Here is an 11,747-nt window from a genome sequence, read left to right as displayed (position 1 = left end):
GGGCAGCAGTGTCGCCTCGAGCCTTCCCGGGCCGCCCCGCCTCACTCAGCCCCGGCAGCCGCGCCATGTGCCCCCAGTATGGGAGGCAGATACAGGCACCCCGGGCCCCACAGAGAGACAGGGCAGGCGGCGCTGGTGCTGTCTCAGTTTGTCCTCAGCGGGGTCTTTATTTGCCAGAGATACAGTGTGGAGGGGGCGCGGGCTTACGGGGGTGCCGGCGGCAGCCGCAGGCAGAGCCGGCCCTGCAGGCATGCAGCTGCGAGGGAGGGAAGCGGGGACCACAAAGGGTAGGCACCGGGGGGACACTACATTTGGGATCCTCCAGACATGAGGCATTGGGGGGGCTGTGTGGCTACCCCCGGGAGGGGGGACGCCGTTGCACCCTCCCCCCCTCCCTCCAACGTGCATCCCCCCGGGGCCCCGGGTCGGAGAAGGGTGCCGGGGACCCCCACCGCCCCGCGCAGACCCCACCTGCAGTCCCGCACATGCACGCGTGTCCCAGGGGACCTCGCACGACACCCCCCAAGCCCTGCGGGGTGTGGCCGGGGGGAACTGCCCCGTATCTCTGGGCATCCCCAGGGGGAGGGACAGTGGCAAGGGACAGACTGAGAGAGCAGCGGGGGTGCGGGGGGCAGACCGACCGGCAAAGCCACCGAGGGAGCCGGGTGAGGGCCGGGGGTGCCGGGGAGGACGGGCTCCATGCAGGGCTCTGCCCCGCGGCCGGCTCTCCGTCGGGGCACGTAGAAAAGGGGGTGCAGGCGGGGGTGCGGGGGGGGGGGGGGGGGGAACCATGCCGGGGGCTATGTACAGAGAGGGGGCGCAAGGACCACCACCGCTCAGCCGGTCTGCTCGCCGGGGGCCTCGGTGGGGGCGGCAGCCGCGGTGGTGGCAGCCCCGTCCCCGTTACACGTGGTAGCAGGAGGCGTGGCGGGGGCCGGGGGCTGCGCGGCGGCGGGCGGAGTGCTCGAGGCTGCGGGGGCCGCAGTGTCCGTGGCGGCGGCGGCTTCGGTGGCGGCGGCGGCTTCGGTGGCAGCGTTGGGAGCGGCGGTGGCAGCGTTGGAAGCAGCTGTGACGGCGGTGGTAGCGGTGGTAGCAGTGGTAGCAGCCGGGGCCGGGGCCGGGGCCGAGGCCGAGGCCGGGGCAGAGGCCGTCTCCGTCTGCTCGGGCGCCCGAAGGCGCTTCATGAGCGTGGTCACTCGCACGGCTTTCTGTTGGGAGAGGCAGCGGCCGCGGGGTGTGGGCACTCCTCTGAGCCTGGGCCCCTCACAGGGGCATCGGGTCCCCCACCGGGAACTCCTATTGGGGGCTAGCAGGGACTGGTAGCACCCACCGTGATGGGGGAATGGGCTCAGATGAGAGGGGAAACTGAGGCACGGGGCCCCTGCACCCACCTTCCACTTGGCTCGGGCAAAGTTCTTCTCGATCTGTGCACAGACACCATCCTTGATGTTCTTGTCAGAGGCAGCATTGCCAGAAATCCTGGGGAAATGGGGGGGGTGAGGACCACCCACCAGCTTCCCCCCCACCCTGCCCCCCAGCCCCACTTCCACCACCTCCACCCCTCACCACTCGTGGGAGATGGCCTCTTCCGCCGTGATTCTCTGGTCCTGCTCCACCTCCATCAGGCGTGTCACCAGCTCCTTGGCTGGGGTACAGGGCGGAGAAGTCAGCACCAGGGGGGAACAACATGGGACCCCATGTGTGTCCCCCCCGGCGAGGGGCTCACCCGCCTGTGAGATGTCATCCCAGTATGGTGGGTCAAACTCATAGTCTCCTGCCAGGATTTTGCGGAAGAGGTTCTTGTCGTGGTTCTCATAGTCATCCTCATCTGCCTCCTCGTAGAAGGGGGGATTCCCCGAGAGGCTGGGGGACAGGGCAGGGGACTCAGCCTGGCCCTCAGCCCCCAGCCTGCTGTGGCCACCCTGTCCCTTGTCCCACACTCACAGGATGTACATGATGACGCCAATGGCCCAGCAGTCCACTGGCCGCCCGTACCGCTGCCGTCCCACCACCTCCGGAGCTGTGGGTGACAGGAGAGCAGCCCTGCTCCGGGATCTCCACCCCCCGCAGCCCCTCACCCTCAGTGATGAGGAGTTAGAGGCACCCACTGGGAGCACCCAGGATAAGCCTTAGGGTGAGGGGGAGTGAGAGGGACCCACCAGGAACACCTGGGATCAGCCCCTGGGGTGATTTGGAATGGGAGGAACCCGCTGGGAAGACCCAGGGTCAACCCTGGAGCAATGCGGAGCATGACAGACCCAGCAGGAGCACCCATGACCATCAGGAGGGACCGAATGGGAACCCCCGGGACCACTTCCCAGGGTGGTAGGGAGCAGCAGGAGGGACATGCTGGGACTTCAGCAACGCCACCCACCCTTGCATGCGGGCCCAGCTGGCTCTCACCCACCCAGGTACTCAGGGGTGCCACAGGGCTCTTTGATAAGGCCATTCTCCAACTTGGCCAGGTGGAAATCACTGATCACGATCTTGGAGTTCTTCAGACGGTTATAGTACACCAGGTTCTCCAGCTGACAGCACGAGGGTCATGAGTGCCAGGGGACAGGGCACACAGCACCCATGGGTGGTCCCACCCCACCACCACCCACCTTGAGGTTCCTGTGGACAATCTTGAGTGAGTGCAGGTAAGCAACGGCCTCCAGCACTTGCCGGATGACGTTGCTAGTGTCCTTCTCTGAATAGTAGCCCTGGTCCAGGATCCAGTCAAAGACCTCCCGACCGGTGGCCCTGCCAACAGCAGCTTTGCTGAGACACCCCCACAGCAGGGGCACCCTCAGCCAGCCCCCCCTGCAAGCCCCAAACTTACAGCTCCAGGAAGATGAAATACTCCTTGCGGGTGATGTAGACGTCCACCAGCTGCAGGATGTTGGGGTGCTTCACCCTATGCAGAGACAGGGTCATGGGCAGGGGTCTCCATTTTGCTTGGCAGCAGAGGAGCCCCTCCAGCCCTGGCACTCACATTTTGAGGATGATGATCTCGTTTTTGGCTGCCTTCCGCACTTTCCGCCCGTCCCGCTTCAGAAACTTCTTGCAGGTGTACAGCTTCCCTGTCGTCTTCTCCTTGGCCCGGAAGATTTCACAGAACTCCTCCCTGCAAGGGTGCCTACAGCTGTCACCCCACCAGGGACTACCAAATTCAGGGCACTCAGGTGGTCCCCAGGCTCACCAGAACCCCTCCTTCAACCCAGGAGAGATGCCATGGGGTGGACAGAAGCTGTGGCCAGAAGTATCTCCATGGCAGGAGGGGGAAGGCAGTGAGAAGGAATAGATATGGAATAAACTAACTGATAAGAAAGGGAGGGAATGTGCTGATTAAAAAGTCCTCTTCCCATGGCAGGTGGGGTAGGACCCATCAATGAAGCTGCTTGCGCTGAGGCAGAGCAGTGGTACACCCTGACTTCAGTGTGAGTGCTATGGTTGGGAAGAAAGAAGGGGAGATGGTTGCTGTAATATTTCTATCCTATAATTAATGGAGTTTGAGCCCATTGACCAGGCTGGAACTGCATGGGAGCCCCAGGGCCAGTCCAGCAGAGCCTTTGGCTTCCCAATCCCCCGGCTGAGCTGAAATCCTCATGGCCGCTGCCCCCGATTCAGGGGAGCTGCTCTGCATGGAGAGCAGAACAAAGCTCTGAGAGCACTCAAAAAGGTCCCCACCACTATCCACCATGACCCTACCAGGCATAACCCACAGTCAAGTGGTTCCAGATGTTCTGGAGGCCAACAGAAACATTTCTGGAGTATATTTTTTGGGCCAAACCACTCTCAGTTGGTCTGAGGGCTTCATTTTGTGGAGTGCTTCCTAATGGTTTCCCCAACACAGTGATGGAAGTTGAGGGGAAGCAGCATCGCTCTGCTCCCCTCCAAATGACAAGTGCCCTTTCCTTTGCTGGGGCAGAGCCTTCCTGCTTCCCAGGGGAGCTGGGACTGTGTGAAACTGCTGTAAGACCACAGATCTTGGGAGGGAGAAGGAAGGGACAGAGGGAGCTGCCAGAAAACCTTGCTGCCCTCCTTTGCCCCAGTGGTGAATACCCCCCAGTACCCACCTATGGGAGGGAATAATTAGGGGACAGTCACTCCAAAATGCACCCTGCCTGTCCCAGCTGGGGACTGACACCCCAAAAGCCCCTGCAGGCAGCATGGTGCCACCCCCCAGCCTGGTGCATGCAAGCAGTTAGGGTGCTTGGGGCACCCCCAGAGCCAGAGAGGGACTAACTCACGTTTTGATGACCTGGCCCAGGTCATATCTGTCGGTCACCTCGGACGGCTGGTTATAATCTTTCTTGTCTCCCAGTGTCACACAACCAAACGGCATCGCAGGGCCCGATGCTGGCAGGGCAGGGAGAGGCAGTGAGCACCCCAGAGCCGCGTCAGCACATCCCCCCCCCTTCACAATCCGCTCCCGCCCCCCCCCCCCCCCCCCCCCCGCCCCAAGCCGCCCTAATTAACGTAAACCCTGACGAAGCGCAACGGCTGCTCCTGCTCCCCGGCTGCCGCAAGCCACCATGTGCCCAGCCCCACCGACGTGCGGCCATCCCCGTGGCACACAGTCGCTCTGCCTGGGCTCGGGTCACCAGCGTGATGCAAACCAGCCCCTCCAGCCCTCTTTTGTGTATCATTAATGCTTTATGAAGTTGCCAGGGCTAGCGCAGAGCCCAGAGCACCCGCTGCAGAGGCAAACAGATGTGGATGGACCCTTTCCTGTTTCTCAGCCCAGTTTGGACATGTAGTGACATTTCTGTAGCTGAGGTCTGCCCAGATGAGGAGCCCCCACACCCCATCATACATGCAGTGAGTGACACCAGCCTCGGCTCCCCATCCCCTACCAGGCTGGACAGTCCCACCACAGCACTGGGCATGTGGGCACTGCGGTTTGGCAGTACAAGGGAGAGGGACACTGCAGTTTGGTGGTGTTGGCCCTTCTGTCACCAACAGCAGGTAAGACAATGGCTCCAGCATGCATCAGCTCCTCCAGCCTTTTAGGAATTATGTTTTGCCTCTTGCTTTCCCACCGGGAACCCTTTGAAACCTGAACCTGCTCAGAAGCTTCCCACCAAGAACTTGGTTCCATTAAGTGATTTTTTTCTCTTTCCCACCCCATTACTGGGAAGAAGTTTCAACTAACATTATTTTGTGGTGGCTCAGAGGGAGTAAGAGCTGCCTGAGCCCTGCCAGCCCTCTCAGACAGGCCTGAGCACGACTCAATGCCAGAATGCTGGCACAATGCTAGAGGCACCCACTGCCCACTGCTAAAGCTCCTGAAACACCATGCTGCACTGTGCCATGCCATACTGTGCCGGTAGTGCTCAGGGCCCAGCAGCACGGGCTGCGGGCAGGATGGCAGCACGGGATGCGGGAGCCGGCATCGCGGGTACCCAAGCTCCGAGCCTGTTGCTATGGCAATGGGAGCTGGAGATGCAGAAAGCGGCACATCCTTCAGAGGGGGCAGGGACAGGCAGGGACTGGAAGCATCCGACCCACCTGCGGGTGCACGGTGCTGGCTCTGCTGCACGGGACCCAGGACGATGCTGGTCATCCCTGAAGCACCCAGGGCAGGCACCTAAGTGTTCCCTGGGGTCCTTGACCCTAAATCTGTGTGGGATGTGGGTGCAGCAAGCCAAAGAATGGGTGGGATGCTCCTTCCTGCCTCTATCCCTTAGACTTAATTTGCTTCCATATCTTCCAGAATGATGCCCACAGGGTGGGTGCGCCCAGCTCACGTGACACCTGGGCACCCTCCTGCCAGGAAAGCCCACATCGGACAAGAGCATCCATCCCCATCCCACTCACGGTGCACCCACTCCTGAAAGAGAAGCAGAGCACTCATGGGATTCCCTTCCCTGCACCACAGACCAAGAGAAGCTTGCCAGCCCACGTTCAGCTCATCCCAACAGCTTCCCAGGCAAAGCTGCCCTGCCTGTCACCTCTGTGTCCATGTACCACACGATCTCACATGTCACAGTGCCCAAGCTGAGGGGGTCAAGGGCTGTCCTGACAGCCACCGGCATGGTGGCAGGTTTGGTGTCACAGGCCGGCAAAGGCAGGGCTGGCCTGCAGGCAGGTGGGCAGGCTGCCAGCGCCAGCGGTGTGATGCCAGCATTAGCCAGGAAGGGGACCTGGGTGGGATGATATATTGGGATTTTATTGCTGCCTCTGTGAGTGCTCAGCTAATCTGCACTCATAAAATCAGTTCCTGTTGGTTTAGCAGGCACCCATCATACCAGAGCTGAGTACCAGCATCCTCCCTTGCCCCAGGCTGGTCAGCGTACCCGGGGTACCCCACAAGGCAGCCTCGAACCAAGCCCCACATTAGTGCCAGCACCTGCACCGCAAAGGTGAGAACAGCCCTACTGTGGCAGGGGCACCCAGGTAAACAGTGAGTGAAGGGTGAGTGCTGACTCGCTGGGGTGGCAGGGAGGGGAGGCTGGGTGCTGTGCTGGCACCCACACTCAATCAGTGCGTTCCCCCCCAAAGCAGCTAATTTGGGAGCAGAAGCAACAGCGGGTGTAAGACAATAGCGGGGAAGTGGGTGGCAGGGTGCGGACGGCACGGAGGGATGACGCAGCCGTGCATCCCTCCCCGGCGGGGCCCCCCGGCACCCCGAACCCCGGCTCTGCCCCATGGTGTGGGGTGCCACCAGTCAGTGCTCCATCACCTGCCCCGCTTTCACCTGCAGCCGCCCTGGACGTATCTTGTGCAGGGGGAGCCCGCTGCCATCCCGCCCCCCACATCCCGGGGGAAGGATGTAGCGGGGAGGGGCACAACGCAGCGGGGCCGGGATGGACAGGAATACGGATGGTGCGGGCAGCGGACAGGCAGCGAGCAGGCAGCGGACAGGCAGCGGGCAGGCAGCGGGAGGCGGAGGAGGCTGCGCCAGCCCCACGCTGCCCGTAGGAGCCCTTTGGCTGGGGCTGGGGCAGAGGCAAGACTGGGGGAGCCCTGGTGGGAGGGGGTGCAGCCCCGGGCCGGGCACCGCAGGGGACGGCTCGACCGGGGCCGGCCCGGAGCGATGCGGCAGCGGGACTGCGGGAGAGCGGGGCAGGGGCCCCGGAGGGGATGCTTGGCGGGGCGAAGGTCCCCGGCAGCCCCCGCCACGGGGGCCAACCAGGTTCTTCGGGCTCCGCGTTGGTGGCGGGGGCGGCCCCGGGGGGGAGCGAGAGGGGAAGTGCGGGGGGGAACCGGGCTCCGGCAGCTCGTCGGCGCCCGTCGGGGCTCGGGATCTGCGGGTCGCGGGATGCCGGTGGGGACGGGGAGGTAAAGGGCAGCCGTCGGGGAGGACACGGCCCCGGGCACAGCCCTGCCGTAGTGTCCCAAGCCACCAGGATGGGGAAGTGTTGGAGGAAGAGTAGGGGGGCAGTCCCAGCCCAAGAAGTGCCAAATCCCAGCAGCCCCCCCACCCCGGGCGCGGCCTCCCCTTGCCCACAGCACGGCACGGCACGACTCGGCTCGGCTCGTTCCGGCTCGGGGCAGTCCCGGCGCGGTGCCGCGCTCACCTGCACGCCTCTCCGACCGCAAAGAGGGGCCGCGGCCCGGGGCCGCCACTCGGAGGGGGCCGCACGCCCCTCCGTCTCTCCCTCCCGCGCGAGGCCGGTGCGGTGCGGAGCGGAGCCGAGCCGAGCCGAGCCGAACCGTCGGTCCGTCGCGGCGCGGCCCCGCGCGCCCGGCGCGGCAAGTTGGGGGGGGGGGGGGGAGGGGGCGGGACCGCAGGGCCCAGCCCCCATCCAGCTCCGCCTCGTTCCGAACGTCACCACCGAACTTCGAGCCCCGCCCGTCGGGGCACTGGTGGGGACGGGGTGGCCGGGACATGACCCCGGGGTGGGCAAGTCACCGAAACCGGGCTGGGACACTGCCGCGACACGGGGACCGAGTGAGGTGGGATGAGATGAGATGAGATGAGATGAGATGAGATGAGATGAGATGAGATGAGATGAGATGAGATGACACGAGATGGAGTAGGGTTTATGGGACAGGACGGGATGGCATGGGATGGCATGGGGTGAGTGCGAGGGGATGGATAGGATGGGATGGGATGGCATGGGATGTGGTGGGGTGGCATAGTATCAGAGAGTGTTATGGAGTGGAGGGGATAGGATGAAACAGAATAGTATAAAATGAGATGGGATTGGATGAGATGAGATGGAATAGGGTGGGGTATGTGGAGAGGATGCGCTGGGATGAGAGGGGTGAGTTAGGATGGGACAGAATGGGATGGGATGAGAGCAGGTTATTAGCAGTGCCAAGTGTGGACTCAGTGTCAGGTGTCTGTCTCCTCAAGACACTAAAGGATGCCAAGATGTAGGTGGACACATGGCCCAGCCTCTGCACTGTGCTCCTGTGGGAACCAGGCAACTTCCCTTGTCCTTCCACAGCTGCAGGGCCAAAGGCCCTCCTCAGTCCCACAGGGACTCTCTGTGCCCCATGACTCAGGCCAAGAGGCAAGAAAAGGGCAAGATATTTGCCACCTTCATACCCTTAGTACTGGCTGCAGTCCAGGGTGGGCAGCAGAGCCCTGGAAGCACAGCAGAGTCCCCAGCCCCTTCGCCAAGCCCCGGAGCACCTTGCTCCTCGTGCAATCCAGCCGCGTGTGCAGAACCTCCCAACGGCTGCGTGCTGGCATTTGCAGTCCATATGGTGCTGCTTCCGAGCTGCAAACCTCTCCTCTCCCACCCCTGCACCCACTAAACTCCAGCTCCCCAAAGCCATCCCGCCTCCCTTGTCCTGAGCTGCCAGAGGAATGTGGTCCTCCTCTCCTGTGACCCACAGCCCCCTGAACCAAGGTAGGGCAAGCCCATGGAAAGTGGACACCAGGGTCCCATGCCCTAAACCAGCATCTCCTCTCTTGACAGCCAGCATCCCAAAGCAGAGGCAGCTTGGGGCACTCCCTCCATCCGTCTCTTGCGTGGCACAGTGCCCTGCAAACCCCAAGCCCACTGCCACCTGCACTGGGTAATTAACAGTGTTCAGAGCTGGGGAATTAGCAGGACACTGTAGCTGGAGCTTCTAATCAAGACTTTAATCATAGCAGCTGGCAGCAGCATGGCACAGTTATTAATCTTTGCACCTCGCAGGAACCTGGACCATAACTCACAATTACCCATCAGGCACCCAGCATGGCCTGGGACTGCCTGAGGGGTGGGCAGTGCTCTTCTAGTGCCCCTCAGCCTGGCCTGTGCTCATCACCTTCTGGCACCAGCCTCCTGCCCCAGCAGAACTGTCCCAGGGTCCTGCCACTGTCCACTCAACCCTCTCCTGGCCTTGGCTTTGGTTCAGATCTTGAGCCATTTTGTGTCCCATTTGGGGATTTTGGTTCTGCTGAACTCAATGCCATTTGTTCTATGTGCCCTGCCCCACCCCATCCTGTGCACCCACTGCTCTGTGCACCCACTGCTCTGTGCACCCACCACACTGTACTTGCTTCCCCCTGCACCCACTGCCCAATGCATGCACCGCTCCATGTGCCCACTGCTCCATGCACTTCCATGCACATCACTATTCCCACTGCCCCACAGTCAGCCCAGAGCTGGGAGCAAGGTGACATGGCTGATTTAGGTTGATATTTTCCACAGGACCCCTGCAGGGAGCAGGCCTGGGCTGCCTGAAGTGGGGCTGCTAGAAGCAGAGCACCCAGCTGGTACCCCCTGCCTGGGGTAGGGGGACACACAATGTGGAAGGGCACCTGACTGTACCCCTTTGCCTGTGGCAGGAGAACATGGGGGAGGGGACACCTGGCCCTCCCCCTCTGTCCCAGGCAGAAGCAGGGGGTGTGGGGCCAGCCCAGCCTGGCAAACCTAGTGATGGGGTAGACGGGGGGGGGGGCAGTGGGGTGCGGGGGGGGGGGGGGGGCGCAGCGTGTCCATGACTCAAGCACCACGTGGCACTGCATCCCTGCGTGCTCACCATCGCCATGGCAACCGCCAGGCAATCAGAGATAATTGTGTGTCGGCCTGGCAACGGGGCCAAATAAACCCCAGCCCTCCTTTCGGGGGGCTTCGGGGAGGGGCGGGAACAACGAAAGGGATCACAGCCACCGGGCACCACTGCTGGCCCTTCACTGGGGTCAGCAGCAGCAGGGGGGCACGATGTTGGGGCCACACTCTCCATGGGCATTCTGTGGCACCCGTGTGCACTGTAAGATGTCAAGGGAGGTGGCCACATCCAGGCAGAAGGTGGTATGGGACAGTGTGTAGCCTCCCCAGAATCTCACTGCACAGGACGTGCTGCAGTGTGCCCACCACACTGGCAGTGTGGCTGTAGGAGTAGGCAGCAAGCAGGGCAGCACTAGCATGGCTGGCATCACAGAGCCCTCCAAGAGCAGCTTGGCCACCTTTCCCCACCACAGTGGGGAAAAGTGAGGCACCTGCAGCCAGCACTGTCCCTTCCTTGGGGCAGACATCCAGCTGCCAGTGGAAGATTGTGCCTGGTAGAAGCTCTTTCAGCCTGTCCCAGTTGGTGACCAAGCTGTGGGTGAGGGTGGGACCACCCTCCATCTAGCTGGGCACCACTGCCTGCAGCTGCTCAACTCTGGCCAGCCTGCCCCTGGTGTGATTTCTCCCTGTGTTGATGATGATGGGACATCAACACAAAACACAAAGCTGTGTGCCTCTCCACCTTGGCCTCCCGACAGTCTCCCTGGGACAGTACTCAAAGTTGTGGGGACCAGGGCACAGGGAGGCTGCTTAGGACAAGGAGTTTCACATGCAGATGGAGTGGGGATCCTTGCCAGGAGGGAATCATCCCCCAGGAAAATGCCAGGGATGTGGCTGGCACAAGTCCTGACCAGGTGCTGAAATGGGGCAAGCCTCCTAGACCAAGGGCAGCAGCTATTTCAGGGTCAGAAAGAGCTGTGTCTTTGAGGCTGGAAGGCTTTAGCCTAAATGAAGACTCCTTAGGGGCCAGCAGAGCTGCTTGAGGGCCAGCAGAACTCCCCAAGGACCACCAAGGCTCCACAGGGGCTGTCAGAGATCCCTAAGGGCTACCAAAGCTCCCCAAGAATCCCACTAAAGCTCCACAGGGGCCAACGGAGTTCCCCAGGATCCCACAGAGGTCCCATGGGGCTACCAAATCTCCACAAGGGCCCCATCAAAGCTCCTCAGGGGCTATCAGAGCGCCCCAGTGGCTACTAAATCTGGCCATCAGCTCCCCAGGGGTCAGCACAGCCCCAGACAGGTGTCAGGGTACCCTGGATTGCGCAGGTGCCCCCAGATGTGGGTGCCAGAATCAGGTGGAGAGGACAGGGCTGGCGGCTGGGGTGTGGGGTGACAGGGCGCAGGCAGCCCCCCCCTCCCCCCCGCCACTTGCTGGCATCATTAGCAAAACTTGCTGGTTTCTAAAACTGGCACGGCCGCCGCTCTTCACGCCCGCTCCCCGCCGCGCCGGCAGCCGCTAAAAACAGCTCGGTGCTGCCGGCTGCCTCCTGCCACCTCTTACCGGGCCGGCTGGCGCCGGGGACCACCGCTCTACTCAGACGCTGGTTTGGCCCAGTTTTGTCTGTCTCCAGTGCAGCCCCCAGCCCGGCTGCCCAGGGTCTGCAGCGGAGGCAACAGGAGAGGTTGCCCGCCTGGGCGGCACCCCCTGCCCGCACCCAGCCTCTGCCTTCTCTTTGCTGCGAGGAGCCCCAAACCTCCAGTGGTGCCAGGTGTCATTGCGGCGGCCCTGGGAAAGGCTCTTGCAGCATGTCCCCAGGCGCCGCCAGCAGCAGGACCGTGGCCGGTGCTGCCTGTGTGCCCGCAGCC

At 62.6% G+C, this 11,747-nt stretch overlaps 1 protein-coding gene across 1 annotated transcript; it reads right to left on the bottom strand.

Annotated features, from left to right (window-relative positions):
• Positions 1 to 143: 143 nt before the first annotated feature.
• CAMKV (CaM kinase like vesicle associated) lies at positions 144 to 7,593 on the bottom strand. The gene is made up of 11 exons (XM_068157988.1): positions 7,509 to 7,593; positions 4,236 to 4,344; positions 2,978 to 3,109; positions 2,825 to 2,899; positions 2,607 to 2,745; positions 2,408 to 2,528; positions 1,945 to 2,020; positions 1,727 to 1,863; positions 1,567 to 1,645; positions 1,392 to 1,479; positions 144 to 1,208 (listed from the first exon to the last, which is right to left on the bottom strand). The coding sequence occupies exons 2-11, from the start codon at positions 4,328 to 4,330 to the stop codon at positions 837 to 839; spliced, it is 1,314 nt and encodes a 437-aa protein (XP_068014089.1). The 5' UTR covers positions 4,331 to 4,344; positions 7,509 to 7,593; the 3' UTR covers positions 144 to 836.
• Between the last annotated feature and the right edge of the window lie 4,154 nt (positions 7,594 to 11,747).

The sequence above is a fragment of the Melanerpes formicivorus genome, unplaced genomic scaffold, assembly GCF_026170545.1.
Source record: "Melanerpes formicivorus ecotype bairdi unplaced genomic scaffold, bMelFor1.0.p_v2 SCAF_38, whole genome shotgun sequence".
NCBI lineage: Eukaryota > Metazoa > Chordata > Aves > Piciformes > Picidae > Melanerpes > Melanerpes formicivorus.
Note: the sequence above shows the minus strand (reverse complement) of the source record. Positions and strands in the feature narration are given on the sequence as shown.

Excerpts from the sequence above, each read along its gene's own strand:
- CAMKV (XM_068157988.1), bottom strand. The coding sequence starts at position 4,330 with ATGCCGTTTGGTTGTGTGACACTGGGAGACAAGAAAGATTATAACCAG. Across the intron at positions 2,529-2,606 it reads TTGTCCACAGGAACCTCAAG|CTGGAGAACCTGGTGTACTA; the intron begins GTGGGTGGTGGT and ends TCGTGCTGTCAG. Across the intron at positions 1,646-1,726 it reads GGATGACATCTCACAGGCGG|CCAAGGAGCTGGTGACACGC; the intron begins GTGAGCCCCTCG and ends CCTGTACCCCAG.